Source organism: Lasiosphaeria miniovina (assembly GCF_030549165.1).
Source record: "Lasiosphaeria miniovina strain SMH2392-1A chromosome Unknown B0T26scaffold_1, whole genome shotgun sequence".
Lineage (NCBI taxonomy): Eukaryota > Fungi > Ascomycota > Sordariomycetes > Sordariales > Lasiosphaeriaceae > Lasiosphaeria > Lasiosphaeria miniovina.
The window spans coordinates 3,875,575-3,894,780 of NW_026848220.1; the positions used below are offsets into that span (position 1 = coordinate 3,875,575).

A 19,206-nucleotide genomic window follows, 5' to 3' on the forward strand; every position below is an offset into this window, starting at 1 on the left:
AATTACTTTGTTGCATCCCGGGCTCGCCATGTGCTCCCCCGCCCTTGCTGACCCTCCTCATCGATCTATTCCCTGTCCTCTTCGCTGCCTCTCGTGGCTCGGTGATCAGCAATAATTCGACTATGGATTTTAGCCCGCCGCCTTCGTCGGCCCTTTGGAACGGCCAGGCCCCATCCCCGGAGAAGTCGAGCCAGATCTTGATCCGCGAATACCCCCATCGCGCCATTGCCATTGCCTCCACCACTCATGCTTTGATACTGCGACACAGCGCGATATCGCCCGACGTCGGAGCAAATGGGTCCATGACCTCCCTCCCGCCGACTCGCCCGTTCGCGAGCCCCCTCGAAAGCTCCAGCTCCAAGTGCATGGTCGAATTCTCACCGACGACGAACCGGCTGCTGGCCGACTACCGACCCCTGACGCCGCGGCCCATCTACGGAACACTAGGGCTGATATCGATTGGGCGGGATGTCTTTCTGTGTGTCATTACTCAGGCGTCTCGAGTAGCCACAGTCCGCCCGGGAGAGACGGTAGAGAGGATTGAGAGTGTTCAGTTCTTTTGCTTGAACTCGGCCGAGTATGACGACGTTATTGTTGTCGACCCCTACGACGTGGACCTGGACGCCGCGTCCGTCTATGGTCAGAACCTGGGCCGGAGAGAGGTGCCAATAGAGCACCCGTGCCAGGATCTCCAGAAGCTTCTTGGCAACGGTACTTTCTACTATAGCACCGACTTTGACGTTACGAACCGCATGCAAGACAGGTAGAGACTTATTGCATACCTTCTATCCTAACCTCAGTCTGCTAACATAACCAGGCCGGCTGACGCTGTCGCATTCGATATTGATCATTTTGACGAGTCTTTCCTATGGAACGGTTACATGATCCGGCCGCTTGTCGAATTTCGTTCTCGTCTGCAGCGACAAGACCGCGCCGCATTGGATGCCTCGAGGATCCTGACGTCTGCAATTCGAGGGTTCTGTAAGAGCTGGGCCATCCCGCAGAATTTGGCTCCCTTGAGGTCTTCCAAGACAGGGCTGCCCTCGTACCTGACAGTTATTTCGCGCCTGTCATGCAAGAGAGCCGGTACGAGGTTCAATTCGCGTGGAATTGACGACGACGGAAACGTGGCCAATTTTGTCGAAACCGAAACTACATACTGGAGCCCGTCGGGCGCGGTATTTTCGTACGCCCAAGTTCGAGGGTCTGTGCCTGTCTTCTGGGAGCAGCAAGCCGGGCTCTTGCCAAATCAGCAGAAGATCTCTATCACCCGCTCGGTAGACGGAACGCAGCCGGCATTTGACAAGCACTTTGCCGAACTGGAGCAGGCCTATGGCGCAGTCCATGTTGTGAACTTACTTAGCGCCTCCAAGCCTGGGGAGGTGGAGCTGTCGAATCTGTATAGGCACGGTATCCAGAATTGCCCCTTAAGCAGGCCAGGGGGGAGACTGTCGCAAGACCATGCCCTGCTTAGAGGCACCGAGTACGATTTTCATGCGGAGACAAAGGGACCCCAGGGCTATGAGGCGGCGAACCAGATTCGGCGTTATATTGAAGACTCTGCCGACGGCTTCGCCTACTACCTTGCCGAAGAGTCTGACGATGTCGAGCAAAATGGACCGTCAATTGGGACTAAAAACCGCCGTTATGTGGTCGTTCTGCAGCAAGAGGGTGTCTTTAGGACAAACTGTTTGGATTGCTTAGACAGGACAAACCTGATCCAGACAATTATCTCGCAGATGGCAGTTGAGGCTTTTCTTGGCCATAGGGGCGAAACTGCGGCTTCTGACTTTTGGTCCCGCCACGCCAACCTATGGGCTGACAATGGCGACTCCCTGTCCAAGATTTACGCTGGAACTGGCGCTTTAAAATCTTCCTTTACCCGACATGGCAAGATGTCACTTGCTGGAGCCATCGCCGATGTCCGGAAATCGGCCACGAGATTATACTACAACAACTTTGCGGACAAGGCGCGGCAGATCACCATTGATACACTCCTGGGAAGGCTTGTTGGTCAGTTTCCGGTCGTCCTGTATGACCCAATCAGTGATTATGTCGCTGTCGAGCTACAACGCCGCAGCAGTGAGTTTTCGGCAAACGAGAAGATCACCATGTAAGTTGTTTCAGCCACTGTTAAAGATGAGAAGAGACTAATAGTGTGCCTTAGTCTGGTCGGGACGTTCAATTTGAATGGAAGGACGGATGGCATTAACGAAGATCTGTCTCCGTGGCTTTGCCCACCCGAACTGGGTTCAACTCTGCCCGAGATCATTGCAGTAGGATTTCAGGAGATAGTTGAACTGAATCCGCAGCAGATCATGAACAGCGATCCAACTAGGAAACAGTTCTGGGAGAAGGCGATTAAGAGGACGCTAGACAGACACTATACTAGTGTGGGTGGTGAGAAGTACGTGTTGCTGCGGAGCGGGCAGCTCGTTGGAGCCGCTTTATGCATATTTGTGAAAGCTTCAGTGCTGCAAAATATCAAGAACGTGGAGGGCAGCGTTAAAAAGACTGGCCTCTCAGGAATGGCTGGGAACAAAGGTGCGGTTGCCATCAGGTTCGACTACGCAAATACTCCAATATGCTTCGTGACGGCGCACTTGGCAGCTGGATTCAGCAACTATGACGAGAGAAGCAAAGACTACGCGACCATAGACCGAGGTCTACGGTTTCAGAGGAATAGAGGAATCGGCGATCATGGTAATATTATCCGAATATTGCGGATGCAAAACTCAAGCTGACGCTTCCCCTTTACCAGATTCTGTTATATGGTTTGGGGATTTCAACTATCGGATCGGACTGGGTCTTGAGACTGTCAAGGAGCTTGTGAAGACAAGAAACTTGGAGAGACTGTACGAAAATGACCAGGTCTGTCTGTCTTGCATATTGTGGTATACTCATGGGAGACTGAGCCGAGCTAACTTCTCACAGTTGAACCTTCAAATGGTGGCAGGCCTTGCCTTTCGCTTCTACTCCGAAGCCCGGATTTCATTTATGCCCACATACAAATTCGACCTTGGTACCGATGAATATGACTCCTCGTAAGTGCCCCTTGTGTTTGGCGGCCTACCTTTGAGGTGACTATTAAGCGTGGGAGTAGAGAAAAAGCACGTATCCCGGCTTGGACCGACCGTATTCTCCGGAAAGGAAACAATCTTCGCCAGATGTCATATAACTCAGCGCCACTACGCTTCTCTGACCACCGGCCTGTTTACGCCGCTTTTGGATGCACGGTCAGTATTGTTAACGAGAAGCTCCGCGATAAGATCAGTCGCGAGATCTACGAACGAAGGAAATCCGAGGTCGGCGGAGATATGGCAAATCTAGCCGCCGAAGAATCGGACGAGGAGGACCTCATTGGCTATGACGCTATAGAGCCCGGCCTCCCGCCAGCTAGCTCTGACCGTCAGAAATGGTGGCTGGAAAATGGAAAGACGCCACGCTCCTCCATCAGCCCGTCCAAGCCTGACAGCTCCGTTTACCAAACGATTTTGAATCCGAAGAGGCCGCCAAATCCTTACGTGCCTACGGATGAGCCTGATTGGGTCAACGTCCCTAGATCCGAATCTCGCATGTCGTCCTTCTCGAGCATGTCTACGTCACCATATGAGCATGTCAACCACTCGATGCTACTCTCGGCTTCAGCCTCTAGTACTACTCCGAGAAAGCTCCCTCCTCCACATGACCCATCAGTACTTTCCGGTAAGATGGGAAGGCTGCAGGTCAGCGAAGACTCGAGGAATGCGCAAACCGATAGCCCGCCCCCTCCGCCTCCTCCCCGAAGGCAGACCACCATGGGCCCCAGCCCTACAAAGGGTGCCGCAAGTGAAGGAACCCAGTCCGCCCGAAGGCCAGGAAGCAAGCCGATGCCAATACCTCCTGTGCGCGCGAAGTCAGTGGCGGCTCAGAGGCCGTCAGATTTCAAATCACCGCCACCACCAGTGGCAAAGAAGCCTGCACATCTAGCAGGTTCTACGTCGCCTATCAGCAGCAGCAAGCCGCCTGCTTTGAAGTCGGAGCTGACAGCCATTTATGACGGGTTGAGAAACCGGCGGCCCGAACCCGCAAACCGGCCACCAGCAAGTACTCACGGCTCATTCTCAAACAATATCGGCGCTGCCTCAAGGCTACCTTCGGGGATGGGAAGCGTGGAGGATGTAGACAGTTTACGGCCGCAACCGATTACTAGGCGCCCCAACGCAAGCGTCATTTCTTCGGAACGACGGACACCCAGTGGAGCAATAGGCCTTGTTGGGCTCACTGATCAGGATCACATCCCCAAGTTGCCGGTGCGGAAGGCTGTGGCTACATTACACAAGTCGCCACCTCCATCGGCCCCTCAGCGAACGCCAACGATTGACCTTTTGGGGGACGACGGAGGTACGGAGATGGGGGGCTGGGAAGCCTTGAAACCTTCGTAGTCGACTCGACTAGTGATGCCGAGGGTTTTGCACATCACGATCCGTTCTTTTTTTTGCAGTTTTGGCTGAGAAGAAAAAGATGGTTTATAAATGTCGGTTACTGTCATATTTGTATAAAGCACGCAAACACGCCTATGTCTTGGTTGATTGGAACGAGTAAATATGCATATATAATCAAGGCGTTCAAGTTGATTCAGGTACGTTGAGTTTGCACTTCACAACAGCTGGGCAAAGAGGCGTTACTGTGTAGGCCAAATGGGAAGAATGGAAATCAAGCGAGGCAAAAGTGCTTTAAATAAAGCATGGAATGGTAGTGTACGGAATATGTACTTAAAATACATCTGCACGGGAGAAAGCGGCTTGCATGGAGCACGCTAGGTACCGTTAGGTATTTACCAAATATGGACGTCTTACTGGACAGATGCTATACACCATTCCACGGTAAATAATAAACCGGCACGACTTACTAGGGCCCCAGTTAGTGACTTTCCAAGGCCCCCGGTATAGACCCTTGAAATAATCTATCAAAGCATTAAAAATACCTTGTAATAACCTTCTCAATCCCTTCCATTGGCGTAGATCGTAAAAGGAGGTCACAGACAGGGAATCTTACAGGGTTTTCGAGGTACTGCCGGTTGATTATTTACCGTGGAATGGTGTATGTATGTACTCCGGACATACTAGCAGTATGCACGCTCGTTTAGCGGCAAGTATCGGCTTCTTGGCTGTGGACGATAGGTACCTTGGTTGCCTCTCCCTTCTTGAATTCTATTATTCTAACCTGAAAGTGAGAGCTACTACTATTAAAGTGAAATCTTACGTATTTGCAGTTTTATAGCGTGAAAGGCGATCTCCTATCCCTTTCATTCCTAATGTAGTGTACGGAATACGCGTCACGGATACACGACATTGGTTGGTTACACAGTGAGACGGCGGGAGGGGTGTCACCTTAGTGATTACGTGTAAGAGGGGTGCATTCAACAAATGAGGGTATTCGGGCTTGGCACACTTTGCGGCGTCCTGTGCACGGGCATCGGGCTTGCTACGACAACAGCCTTACACTTTCGGCCTATCGCTAATGTCGGTAGGCAAAGGTAAGGTAAGGTAGGTGCTTGTAGATTTCTGTATGTGCGTTGGTTTTTTTTGGGAGCAGGTGCATACGTCATAGGCTCCAAAGAGGCAATGTCTATACATTCGCTTCTCTCACACCTGCCCGTTTGTGCTCGACTCAGGTCGTGTCGTGTTGACGCGCGAGTGCCGTATTAATTACCCACTGTTCTACAACCGTGGACATGACCGCACTAACTGCCTTGGTACTGTACAACGAAGGATGGGATGGCCTGCCCGCCTGGTAGGTGCGGAATTGGATGCCGTGACTTTGGCCATCTCTCACCGCTAACGAGACTTTTTGGTACTGCGGGTTGGTTCACTGTGTGGAAACTTCCATTGGGAAGGTGCACCGCAACCACCTTACTCACGGCTCGCAGTTAGGTACCTCAGGTCCCTAGGTAGGCTTTCCTGTCTTGGCCCAGCCATAGGCCCAACTCAACTCATCGGTTAGCTTACCAAAAAACCAAACCCCCTGGCTGACTTTTTTTTCTCCCTTGCGGGAGCCAGACGAACAAACTGATCTGCAACGCGCGAGTTGAGTTAGTTATTAGTTCACTAATAATAGTCGGGGTCGCCCTGGCATCCATTATAACCTAACGCGATGAGGCTTGTGGGTGCGCTTTCCGACACGCTTCTGCTGCTGCTGCTACTTCTTGACCTCTTTTCATGCCCTTCTCCGTTTTCTTCCCGTGCCCTTTGATCTTGCCATCAACCCCAGCGCGCCAAACTGCCGCCCTTTGATCCATTCTCTTTTAATTTCCATCCTGTTGAGTACCAACCTCGGCACGAAGCCGTCTTGGTCCTCGAGGACCGGCAATGGCGGCTGATACCCTACGGACTCGGTTGCGCCTCCCTCCCTCGAGCTCCTAGTACGGATACTTCTGCTACGGAAAGTGAGGTCCATGAACCCCTTCCGCCTTCCTTGACGAGGTCACGAAGCGGCCTGGCCGAGCGCCTAGGTCAAGAGGGCCTCCAAAACTCTACCTCCGACCTGGAAGCAACCAGCCTTGCCGCTTGTTTGCTGCCTTGGGGGGGATGGCCGCAACTAAGTGAGGCTCCCTCTTCCCAGGAAGGCCCCGAGGCTGCTTGCTCTTGCCCATCGGTCACACGACTGTTCGCATCAGTCCTTAGGATCCGTTGCCCTCCTAGACCACCAAGATCTCCAACGCGAACGAGATTAGCAGCAAAACCAATCGCCTAACCCAATCATCCTTGCTCCAATCATCCGTTTCCTGGGGTTGCTCTCCCCCCTGCCATCCCAGGGTTACCTAGTGGCCGTCGAGAAGAATCCCGGTTCATATATATTATTTTCTCCTGCAACTTCCATTCATTGGAGGTGCAGAATTACACCCACTCCGGACAGGGCCTTGCCTCGGAGGTGAGGGCGGAGGGACCTGCTGTCGTCGGCGGCGGAACGAAACCTTGAATGGTATCCGCCGCAATCATACCAAAATACCACTACGTCAGAGCCACTAGGACGTATATAAACCTTAGCTTTTCCCCTCCTGCACCCCATTTCCCGGAGACCATGTATCACTCCTCCAGAGCAGACGACCTGGACGAAAAAGCCGCTCCCGTTGGCAAACTGCTCTCGGCAACAACGCATCACCCTTCAGTACCACCTCTGGCGCTGTCCGAGTACCTAGCCCAACAACGGAGCACCGAATTCCCAGAACCCAACACCCAGAACCCCTATGATGGATTGGCGCCGATAAGCCCCCAAACTACTTTCACCACAGCCAATGCGCAGCCGATGCCTCTACCCACTCCCGACGTTACTGCTGCCGATGCCGCGCCTCCAGCTCCCGGGGGGTATGATGCAAACAAGCCGGAACAACCCGAACGACCACAGAAACCACAGCGTTCAGGACCCTCGTCGACTGTTGCCAATGACGGTGAATGGCAGGCTACAAGATCCCAGCTCCTGCCTAGTAGGAACCACGGTAAAAGGGCGGAGTGGATCCGTGGCTGGAGCGACGAGGTCAGTTCGCTCGGCGAAGGAACATACTGCGCGTGCTCAGATACAACAAACACTATCGGGGAAAACAACGAGGGTCCAGCCGGCAGTGATGGCAAGAACGGCAATACAAAAAGTAGTGGCGTTCGGGACATGTTCTCTAAGGGCACTCTGCCAACATCAGACAGGAACTCTCTCTCGGTCTCAGATCCCGAGCTAGATGTTTGTCGCAACTGCAACAGATTGCCCCCGCCGGCTCTCGGCGGGACTTTAAGCGCACCAACAGGTGACAAGGTGGATGATTCCGCTGCGTTGCGGCCCGGCCGCGGTCTTGGCAGGAAGATGGGAGATCTGTTTCGACGTGTGAAACCCGGCTGGAAGAACAGCAGCCAAAAAAAACCTGCCGGGGACGGAAATCCGCCGGAACGGGCGCCAGCGGCGCGCGTAGAACCGCTGAGGCAGGCATCAAGTGGACAGCAGCAAAGCTCCACTGGCCTTGTCGTTTCACCGCTGGGCCAAAATTCGAATAGCTTAGATTTCACACATGTGCCTAGTCCAGGGCAAGGCGTGTCGCCCGCGCAAGAGGCCACTCCATATGGCAATTCCGGATTTGGCGCTTCCAGCAATTCGGACAATCCCCGTGGAGATGCGGGCATATCGAAGAGCATGTCACGTCTTCAGCGCGCGGCATTACTCCTTCAGCGTTCGGGGCGCCCCAGTGAATAGAGATCACAAGCGAGACGTCTCTGCAGGTGGCTGCGGTCCCTGTACTGGTGGTGTGTCCGGTTTGTGCTGAGAATTCTCCGCATCCAACATCCCATCCCGAAGCAGCCTGTCTACCGTATGACCGACGACGAGGCAGCACCTCTAGACAACCAAACTCCTTTTATTCTAGGCCTAAATCGACCCACAACCTCAAATTCTTGGCTAAGGGAGATAATGAGGCGATTTGATAGCACACCGTCAACTCCTAGAACGGCTGCTTCCGCCTCCTTGCCTACTAAGAGAGGCACTCCTAGGACGGCATTGTCAAGAGATGGCGGTGTCGACGGCCCATTACAAGAAAGCAGAGGCCACAGGATTAGAGGTGGAATGCACGAAGGACAACTTGAAGATGATGGTCTCAGTCCCAGTTCCAGTGCCGGCTCTTAGGCGAACGTTCCTATGCTCGACTGGGACTGCATCCTGCGCGGGCCTCAGCATAAGCTCGGGACTCGTGCTTCCAGCAAGCGACTAGAGCTTTGTCTGGTTGACTTGGCCACGGATTTTGATTGGATCGACTGGAGCAAGGCTATTGCGACGTGGCCGGCGCCATTGCGGCTATTGCGGTTTAACACTGGCGAACGGCATGGCTGCGATGGAACACCATGAGAAAGAGAGAATATTTTTAGCTGCAGCACGATATTAGCTGCTGTTCGTCTTCGAAGACGAAGAAGCGCATTAATTCATCAGCCAAAATTTAATACCTAGTAGCGCGGGGCACACCAGTGGCAAAGCGTGTGCCGTTAGCAAGCATTGCATTTTTGTGTATGAAAACAGCGGAGGGAAACGATACAGGAAGACAGACATGTGTTTATATGCCAGCCAAGGTAGAAGCAGCGCTTGTGTTGGGCTTATCACCAGCGGTGGACTTGCAGAGTCGGAGCCGTCCTATATCTCAGTCTCAGATATATACCTACCTACTTATATGTGTCACCAGCGAAGCAAGCGGGAGAGGGACCCTTCAAAATACAACGCATATCGATCTGCCGAGCGAATGGTTGATAGTTAGACTTTCTTTGGTGATTTGTCCGAGATTTGCTCGACAGTCTTGTGTGTTTTGTATTCGCTGCACCTGCGAATCTATTACATCGTAATTTTAGCTCCTCCTCGACATTGTATATAGTTCACAAGGCGTCTTTTAAATTCTAGGACTTCGATATCTCGATTTTGAGGGCAGATTGCTACGTAGGTTTCTAAGTAGTTCTGTCAAGGCATCGAACCCTCCGTTTCGGTTTCGCTCTGATAACCTCTTCGAGGCAACGTCTCATTATTGTTGTTACCCTTGGAATCAATCACTGTCGCAAGAGAAGCTTCACAGATGCTTGCAGCAACATGGGTAGTGACGCTGTATCGTCAACCCAGCCTGGCTATCGACAGACTAGGTATGACAGGTCATATTCACGCTAATAGAGGGTAACAACAGAACAATCAGAAGAGTGCCACAAAAAAGGTAAAGGCAAGATAGATAACATGAACAACATGGACACCTCCCAACAGGGCTAAGAATCCGAGGGTGTAGTAGAAGAGGGATGCTTGCATCGGCAAGGGGGAAAAGGGGGCACAAGAGGGGCAACAGTGCTAGGCTTTGGAGTGTGGTATTGCGCCTCGCCAGGCGGGAAACGATTTCTTGTAGATATCCCCCCCTTACCATCTGAGAACGAGTCCGAGGGAATAGCGATAAAAGAAAAGCAAAAAATAGAAAGTGCAAACCATGCCCTGCATTTTCAGTTCCCCAACGTCAACCAACTCCCTAGCGTAATCCCATCCTTGCCATGACTAACGTGCGATACTGCACATCCACCATCCGGTCGCTTACACCAACAACAAAGCCCAGACCCCATTTAACTAAGGTTCAGAGTAGAGCAACACAAGTCCAGTCGTGACGATAAAAGCCTCCTGGGCCGCGAGCCTCGATCCTCCGAGACTGCGCGATAGCGGGAGAGAATCCAGACCAGGACGCCGCTTACGACTCGGGAGCAGGCGCGGGTGCGTCGGCCTCGGATTCATCCTCCTTCTTTGGGGCCTTGTCATCGGCCTTGGGGGCGTCGGCAGGAGCAGCCTCGGGCTCACCGCTGTCAGACGAGGTCCAGAGTGTCAAGTTATCCCGGAGCAACTGCATGATAAGCGTGCTGTCGCGGTAAGACTCCTCGGAGAGAGAATCAAGCTCGGCAATCGCATCATCAAAAGCCTGCTTAGCAAGATGGCATGCACGGTCAGGGGAGTTGAGAATCTCGTAGTAAAAGACGGAGAAGTTGAGCGCCAGACCCAGACGGATGGGGTGCGTAGGAGTCAACTCGGTCTGAGCAACATCGGTAGCGCTCTGCAGACATGACACGCACATGTTAGCAGACTGGCGCAGCGAAAATATGACTGTACGTGGTGGTTGGTGTTCATTACCTTGTAAGCCTCGTGGGCGGCAGTGGCGGCAACCTTACGCTTCTCGCCCGACGCGAACTCGGCGAGGTATCGGTGGTAATCGCCCTTCCTGCACGCGACAAATTTGTCAGATGTAACGAAAGATGGGGCCGCGCAGTTATGGGCTCGTAAGAGAGGCCAAGAGCGTTTGGGAAAGGGGGTGGGGAGGGGCAAGCAAGCATACATCTTGTGGTAGAAGACCTTGGACTCGCCTGTGGCGGCGTTGGGAATGAGAGACTCATCCAGGACATCGAGCACGTCTTGGCAGACCTTCTCCAGCTCGCTCTCGATCTTGTTGCGGTAGCCGCGGATGGTGGCGACGTGCTTATCGGAGCCCTTGGACTCCTCCTTCTGCTCAATGGAGGAGATGATGCGCCAGCTGGCCCGGCGGGTGCCGACCACGTTCTTGTACGCCACTGACAACAGGTTGCGCTCATCGACAGTAAGCTCACCGCCCAGCTTGGCAACCTCCTTCATAAATGTGACCATCTCATCGTAACGCTCAGCTTGCTCGCAGAGGCGGGCGAGGAAAGTCTTGCTGTAGTTTTATTACCTTCTTGTTAGCCTTGATACCGTCGACGGCGGGGTCAACACCACCCGTGCTGCATGCAGGTCAGGTCCGAGGGTAAAAAAACACACCTCTCGCGCTACAAAACAATCACAACTATTAGCAACCAAATTCTCCACAGAGGTGCGAGGGGGATACACAAGGTTGGGCGACCCCCCATGATGCTATCACGGCCCTGAGGGAGGGGAAGAGGCTGTGTCCCAGGAAGAGGGGAGATATGGAACAGGCGACTTCAGCAAGAAACGGTGTGCCAACTAACCTCGTTCGCCATTTTTCAGATCTTGTATTGCGGAGATATGGGCAAAGCTGCCTGTTGGATGGGGGTATAGCGGCAGGAATGGAATGTAGAAATCGCGGAAGCAGGATGTCGCGGTGAGAGCTGATTGTTTTGGGAGTGCTTTGTGACTAGGTGGACGGGCAGGTTCAAGGTCGATCGATGTGTTGAGTGCGGAAAGGACGTTTGGAAAGGGCCACAGACGACTTCCCCTCAGGTAGGTCTAGCGGGGCCCAAGCCAAACTGGGGGGCCCTGTGTTTTTTTCTTGGGGAGGGGAAAGTCGACGAATCAGAATGCTTGGAGCGATAGCAAGTGACCTTTTTTGGAACCCCACATGCCTGCAAACTGTTGGTACAGAACTAACAGCTGCTTTTCACCCCTGGGGCCTCCTGCGCATCTCCAGCGCTCTTCTGCGCCCACAATCTCTCCGCCTCCCTGGTTCCACACACGAATTCACTGGTCTCCAACCGGCCCCAAGCCAAGCCTGGCAAGCTGAACAGAGGCTCGTTCTAGCATTTGTTGACGTGCCCAAGATGAGACAAGATATCCGACTGTTCAACTCGGCAAAGACAAAATATGCCTCTGTAGCCATGAACACACTGCAAAATGGCATGGACCGGATTTCCCGGAAGCGCGATCCCCTCCCCTAATTGTATATGCCAAAATTCTACCCACGAAAGCCCACGACTCTTTTCCTCTTGGTTCCTTCTTATATAGCCGTCTCTGCCATGCCGAAGACGCGGGTTTACCCACGCAGCACATCTCGGGCTCTCTGATGCAAATTGTTTACCTCTAGTTTGCGTTGCCTTGTTCTGCCGTCTCGTTTCTTGGAAGTACGGATACAGGGCTGAGCAGTTCTACGAATGCGCTCTGTCCGCACTCTCGCCCTGTTTCCAAGGATGTGTGGTGCCGTTATTCTCATAGTCTGGTGTTTTTTTTCCTGACTCACACAACAGAGCCCCTCCATCTGATTGAATCGGCCAGCCGCCGTTGCTCTTATCATGGTCCGGCCCGCGTGGGCACCCGTATCTGGAGGGTCTCGTGCCCAGGCCATTAAAGGCCTACGTACTCTGCTTATTTGCCTCTACCTAAGGAAATGTTCCCAGCCGCTAGCCCCTGCGTTGATAGCATTCGCATTGCTGAAGGTGTCTAGAGCTGGGAAGGTGGGGCCGTCCAAACAACAAAAAAGGTCATTTCCATTTCTATTCGTGGTGGGGCAATTTTTTTTGTACAACGCACTCATCTCCCTTCTAGTTCTCACCCCCTAGAAGGAGAGGAGTGCAAGAGGGAAATCTTTTTGGGTCCATGGAAGCGGCTAGAAAACCACGAGGCATTCTTGTCCCTTTTTACCCCTCATTTCTGTTGCCTTTCGTCTGCTGCCTTGCTCTGCCGCGACAAGGAAAGCAACCTGGGCAGGCCTTGTTCTGATCCGTCTGGCTCAGCTGGCACTTACGGTGTCCCGCGTGCACCACACCCTGATAACGTCGACGCCAGCCTTGAATTCAGATTTTACCTACCTGGTTAGCTAGGGGTGCGGATAACAACAGGCCATTAGTGGGCGGTGGATCCGTGCTTTCCCTCCTCGACTGTCAACAGCCAAGGAGTCACGCGACTTGTGTTGGGGGGGGCGTGAGACGACGAAGTCACACACATAACCGTAGGCACGTACTTCAGTAGTCCTGAGCCATTAAGCAGTCGCGTGATGTGAAAGAAAGAAAGAAAGAATAAAAGAAATCAAAGAAGAAAAATAGGTACATAGTACAAGTACATAGCTTAGGTACTACAATAAGATAGACGATGTAGACATCCTAGTCTTTGCCTTGTCTTCACCTTGTCTTCGTACTCTGTTGTAGGCGAGCGCGGAAACATGACAAAGTCTGCAACAACCAATATTATTATCGATATTATTATTAAGTCTATTATGTCCACTTGCTATACAGCCTAGTTGCCGGCCAATTGAGTTTGGCACCACGGCACGGCGTGAGTCTTCTCCGTGTACGTGTCATCGGGTAGTAAATCTATGGTTGTGCCGAACCTTGACGACCCCAGGCCGTTCAAAGTTCGGGTGTGTGGAGCGGAGCGGCCGGCATGTGATGCGCCGGTTGTAGGCAGTCAGCCGGATCCGAGAACCTTTCGTGTTGGACTTGTGCTTCGTACTTCCGCCGAGTATTGGCTTTTTTTTCGCGGCTAACTTTAATCTATACATCGCATACAGCCTAGTTAGTCTCATTGCCCCAAAAACAACGAATTGATCATGTAGGCATTAACGCCTCCTCCTTAAATCCAGACGCCACCACTGCCATGAGTAAGGGCGATTTCCCTAATTTTACCTTGCCTCACGCCGTTTACAAGAAAATACTCCAAAAACGACTCCAAAAAATCCCAAAAAAGACTATAGATCATCGCTGTCGTCCCAAGCAGAAGAAACATTAAAGTTGTATTTCCCACGCCCCCAATCGGCCGGATCACCGCCGGGGACGCAAAGGCCCAGCCGCCAAAAGTAGTCCCGATGCGCAAAGAACAGCTGCCAGAGCTTGAGCCGCGCCGGGACAACGCCGAGCTTAGCAGCCCAACGGACAACGTCGACCGGCTTCTCGTCGCCCCGCATGAGACCTAGAACCCAATCCAGCCAGTCGCCCTTCTCCTCGCCACCTGTGCAGGCCGGATCCTCGTCTCCGCGGCAAACTTGCAGATCAGCTGGGTCGGGAGGTAGATCTGCCTTGGCGATAAACACCTCGCCGGCGTGGGATCGAAAGCCCCATTCAGTCAGCGGCAACAGCGGTACGGGGTCGTTGACGTGCGTGATGCGGCGGTAAGGAAGGGTTTCTGCTGCCTCATCGTCGTCATCGTCTTCATCGCCGTCTCTTTTCAGGCCAAACGCTTCGTCGAGGTAGTCCACCAGTCCCTGGTTGCCGATGCGCGGCTCACCAAACGTCGTGACCGTAACGTCGGTCCAGCCCAAGCTTAGCCGCAGTTCAAGCGCCGCCAGCGCCGCCACCGCACCGCCTAGGCTATGTCCCACCAGGTGCACTGGATAGCCCGGGTGCTTCTCGCGGGCCTCCTTCAGAGCTGGGAGGACCACTTCACGCGCGCTGCGCCAGGAGGCCATAAAGCCCATGTGCACGGTGCAGTTACTGCACTTGTGAGCCTTTCCGGCGCCATCGCTGTCATCGTCTCCGTCGCCATCGCCATCTGGCGCCGGATACGGCACATACTCCTGTGGGACGGTGCTCAGGTCGATGATGGTGTTGGTGAGACTGTAGGTGCCGCGGAATGCCACTACAATGGCCGGGGAGTCAACATCGTCCACCGGCGCGGTCGTTTCTGTCAACAGGCTGCCACCCTTGGTTTCCTCAGTAGTGACATCATCGGCAGAAGCAGCCTTGCTGCCTCTATCCACCGCGATGTACCCGCAGCTGTCGCTCATGAGCACACCCGTGTTCCACGTTCGCACCAGGCGCAGCGTGGGGAAGTCTTTGCACCGCGACGCGCACAAAAAGGGCGGCGACAAGCCTGAGATTGTGCCAACGCAGTACGTGATGTCGACTAGGCGTGCCATACGCTCCAGCGAGGCAAAGAAGGGCACCGACACGCCGCTCCCCGTGGACGGCGATGAGGCGCTGCCATAGCCATGGCTACGGGACTTGTCGAGTGGTTGCTGCCGCTGCCGCTGTTCTGTATCTGTAACTGCGGCAAGTGGGTTTGCATCGGCCGTCCCCAAAGCACTGTTGCCTATGAGAAGCAGTAAAAGGGTGAGCGGGTTCTTTAGCCGCATCCTTGAAGATAAGGAGAAATAGATAGGTGATGCTTTAATGAAGCTCGAATTTTCGGCAAGATAAATATGGCCAGATTCAACCTCCTACAGGGCCGCTCTATAGAGTAGGAGTGTAATTGAAACCATCAGCCATAGTTGCAAGTCACCGGGTCATGCCTCGTGACCAGTTTAGTTGCTTTGCCTCTGTCGAATAGGCAACGAGGAAACGAAACCCAGGGTTGGCGCCGCGCTGCGCTCAGCCAAACCAATGAATATGTTCAAGTTGGATTATTGTGCCGATGCTGCAACGCAGGCTTCCAGGACTTGAGCCTCTGAACGAAAATATGATATGAACCGGCGGGATGGAGCAACTCAAAAGACGTCAATGAAGGAAGCGTTAATCTGATGAGGCTTTTTGTGAAAGTTGGATGGGGTCAGGTGGCGGTTAATAAAACCAAGCCCAAGCCTGGTTGGGCCTGGGCACCCACTGCAAGTCCGGGCACCAACCGGAACGCAGTGTCCGCGTGAAAGACAGGGATCAAGCGCCACAAACGCAACACCCCGCAATCCCAGGCCAGGCAAGGGGGTGAAGACGGCAATGCAACAAAAGATTATTACTTTTTTTTTCTTCCATCAGTGATGATGTAGCTTCTATATAGCTCTGAAGTATTTGTGGTCTGATATGTCTCGCCATGGACATGACAGTTCTGTTGATTTCATCAAGGGCCGCCCCCGCCATCGACTGTGGTACACTCCTGGAGTCTTCCATAAGTGTCTGGGGGGTTCATCCTCTTGGCCAAAATTGGGTCCAACCGCCGCAAAATAAGCCACCACCTAGCAGCCTTCTTTGCCCTATTCTCTTTCGATACCTAGTGTATTCCTCTTCCCCTTTTCCCATTTTTACTGTGGCGTGGGCTCGAGGCTGGTAAAGATAGCTTCGATCGGGTCCTTGGTGGATACGCAGCTCGAACCAGCCCCGGCAGTCGAGTTGAAGAGGGTATTAGTGCAAGTGAGATTAAGCGTCACACTGCCAGCAGCCTCGAAATGCCTAGCATTTGCCAACGTCAGTCAAATTCTGTAGATTTAGTACATTCTTGGAACTCACGAGCTAGTCTGCGGGCACGCCTTCTCAACCACGGTCATGGTGCCGTTCTGCCAGATGAATTGTACGGTGTCATTGTTGCAGGCATATCGAGGAGTAAGCCCGGGCGGGCCAACGCTGGCCGATGACTGGTTGAGGTGACAGCAAGTGTTGATGCTAGTGCTGTCGTCCGTGTACTCGAAGTTTATATTCACCGAGCGGTTGCTGCCTGCTTGAGGAGACCAGATGCGGAACTTCTGGATGCGGAAACCCTCAGGCATGATGCAGGTGTCGTCCTCCTGAACCAGCTTCGACATGATCGCAGGAATTTTGTAAGCCGGCTTGGCTGCCGCGAAAGGCAGGGAAACGGCAAGCGCCGACACCAGGCTGAGAATCAGCATTTTGAGGGCTGCAGCTAAGGCACGCAGCTGTCGGGTGCGAATAAATGTGGTGGGTTGTTGGAATACTTGAGAGACGCGCAGGTGAGATGCTTCGATGGTATAGGTCGGTTAAGTTCTTAAGGAAACTAACTTGGAACGGCACTCGAATTGGAAGGTGGGAAAGCGCAAACTGGCAGATGGTACCGTAGCAGTAGAGCAGGTATTCCTGGAATCGGCTTTAACATTTAAATGGGGGAATGGATGTTGAGCCTCTATCCTAGACACAGCCGCCCGTGTCTTCCGTACCTTGCAGATCGATTCAGTCCGGAAATCCAATGACACGATTCTTCTTCATTGGCATACCCACCAGCCGGAAACCCGATCTGCAGGCCCGCCGACTGGGCAGGGGGGTCTGCAGATCTGGCCGCAATCATCCGAACCAGATGAAGGGTCGCTGCTGCTTCCCATTCACTTGGGGGCGTATTGAGCGAGACTGGTCAGAGCTAGAAAGGGGACGGCTCCTTCCGCTGTTCATTGAACACCAACCACACCAACCAAACCTCCTACCGTCCATCCCTCATCTGTTTCAGGAAGCTCGCTAAAAGCATACATGGATGCACTTACCAGGCAAGACTGCCAATCCTCTTCCTGCGAACAGCCCCATTTCCGTGTTTTCCCTCTCAAAATGTGCTCTGGTGTTCCAAATATAGCACGAGATCCGGGCGACCCCTGACTTGGACACAAAGTCATTCCTGACAGTATCAACGTATGGAAGTTTGTTCGGAAATGTCGTAGCAACTGAACAATACCCCGTGATGTCATTCTCCCATCCAACGACTGCCTACCTAGTGCGCGCTCGACGATCGCCGGTACGTGGACGTGGGGGCCTGGACATGGAGAGCTGCTATGCGTCCGCTAGCAACCGGTCCAACTATGTGCGATTTTGGGCCCCTATCCACAACAGGTCCAAAGCAAGTGGCAAGCTACACGAGTCACACCAAGTTAAAATTAAAACAAACGCAGGACAGCATGGAGCTTGCTGGTGAAACGGCAAAACCGGCGTAGGGAAACTTGCCGGTTAATCTCGGACGACTTGAGATTTCGACAACTGGCCGTAACAAACCTGCACGACTTGACAGAAGAACACGAGAATCGTTTCATCTGACACCGGTGGTTGTTCTTCTCCCGGCCAGCTCGCAGATCCCTCTGCTTTGGTATACGGATGAAAAAAAAATACAATTTGGTAAGGTGACGGGTATTTGGGTGCCGCTGCGAGACGTCGCAGCAAAAAGAAACCGTTCAACCGTTCAACCGTTCAACCGTTTAACAGTTCAACCGTTCTACGACCGCCAGCTCATCTGAAAACTCACGTGTATGTAGGCATGCACAGAATACGATCGAAAATTAGAGCTGCGCCTCTGGAGGCTAATTATTTTAGGTATGCGAACACAGCACACGATTGGCTGTTGGCGGCGACTTGGATCTTAGAGTCTCGACTTGGAATAGATGGGAAAGTAGACTCTAGAATCCTTTGACTGGCTTCTTTGCTCTCTTTTACATATTAATAAAGGTGCATTCTTCGACATCACTACCTATCCGAGGGTGATTATTTGTGAGTATTGGCCCCTGACATATGCATGAGCAGGGAGGAATCATGTCGTACATCGCTGGCCGAGGAATGACATGTCGATATCACCCGGATATACTATATTGTACATGACATTTCTGGAATGAACATTGATGTTAAACCTAGCTCTAATATTCGTACAAAATCCATACTCCAGCCCACGCAACTCGTCACTCTCTAATATCTCCCAAGGATTCTTCTCTTGGCTGTCTTCTCCATATTAGCATACGTGTTGGTTATATGACACCACGGGACGAGTTGTCTTTGGGGCCAAACCACAAGGCACAAAATACCTCACAGGAATATAGATATGATCGTGTTCAGTGTTGTCACCAGTTGAACCAGTCGAGTAGAGAACAGAAAGAATCCTTGGCACCATGTTCGGAACTTGCCGTCAGGAGAACGACGTCTCTCTACGATGTATTTGCCGTGCCGTACTAGCTCATTTCTTCGAGAAATTCTGGCCGCTTGGAATACCTAATAATACGCACATGTAGATGATAATCCAGAACCCCAGCACCTACCAACCACCGAATCTCTTCAAGGCAAGTGATGCGTGGCTCCAATGGCGGCGAGCTACTCAAAATTTCATGAATAACGGCAAACCTATTGGAATCACCCGAGTCGAGTCTGCCCCCCACCACCTCTTGTACGTTAACTGGCGGTTAATGATTTCTGTGTAGATTCTGGGTCCAGATATTTTTGTCGCCAGGCTCGGAAGTCCCACTCGCTTTTTGATTTGTTGACATGGGGAGGCATATTTCTTATGTTGACTTGGACTATCATGTACATTGATGAACAGGTACATACCTTATCTGCCTATCTTCCCCGCGTCTAGTCATTGAGTGTTTGT

General features: G+C 52.7%; 5 protein-coding genes across 5 annotated transcripts; 2 read left to right on the forward strand and 3 right to left on the reverse strand.

Moving 5' to 3' along the window:
• Positions 1-122: 122 nt before the first annotated feature.
• On the forward strand, positions 123-4,424 carry B0T26DRAFT_736832 (phosphoinositide 5-phosphatase; the record flags this gene model as incomplete). Its single annotated transcript, XM_060443372.1, has 6 exons — positions 123-763; positions 818-2,113; positions 2,168-2,703; positions 2,762-2,871; positions 2,935-3,044; positions 3,104-4,424. 6 exons carry the CDS (start codon positions 123-125, stop codon positions 4,422-4,424), a joined length of 4,014 nt encoding a protein of 1,337 aa, XP_060302935.1.
• Positions 4,425-6,535: 2,111 nt separating this feature from the next.
• Positions 6,536-8,436, forward strand: B0T26DRAFT_50862 (uncharacterized protein). The gene is made up of 2 exons (XM_060435408.1): positions 6,536-6,583; positions 6,913-8,436. The coding sequence occupies exon 2, from the start codon at positions 6,961-6,963 to the stop codon at positions 8,215-8,217; it is 1,257 nt and encodes a 418-aa protein (XP_060302936.1). The 5' UTR covers positions 6,536-6,583; positions 6,913-6,960; the 3' UTR covers positions 8,218-8,436.
• A 1,780-nt stretch (positions 8,437-10,216) lies between these two features.
• Positions 10,217-11,507, reverse strand: B0T26DRAFT_670395 (14-3-3 domain-containing protein; the record flags this gene model as incomplete). Its single annotated transcript, XM_060439174.1, has 5 exons — positions 10,217-10,573; positions 10,651-10,738; positions 10,853-11,206; positions 11,308-11,315; positions 11,496-11,507. 5 exons carry the CDS (start codon positions 11,505-11,507, stop codon positions 10,217-10,219), a joined length of 819 nt encoding a protein of 272 aa, XP_060302937.1.
• A 2,128-nt stretch (positions 11,508-13,635) lies between these two features.
• On the reverse strand, positions 13,636-15,678 carry B0T26DRAFT_686923 (Alpha/Beta hydrolase protein). The gene has a single exon (XM_060440921.1). The coding sequence runs from the start codon at positions 15,284-15,286 to the stop codon at positions 13,904-13,906; it is 1,383 nt and encodes a 460-aa protein (XP_060302938.1). The 5' UTR covers positions 15,287-15,678; the 3' UTR covers positions 13,636-13,903.
• Positions 15,679-16,165: 487 nt separating this feature from the next.
• B0T26DRAFT_631980 (uncharacterized protein) lies at positions 16,166-16,747 on the reverse strand (the record flags this gene model as incomplete). The annotated part of the gene is made up of 2 exons (XM_060436406.1): positions 16,166-16,313; positions 16,371-16,747. 2 exons carry the CDS (start codon positions 16,745-16,747, stop codon positions 16,166-16,168), a joined length of 525 nt encoding a protein of 174 aa, XP_060302939.1.
• Positions 16,748-19,206: the final 2,459 nt, after the last annotated feature.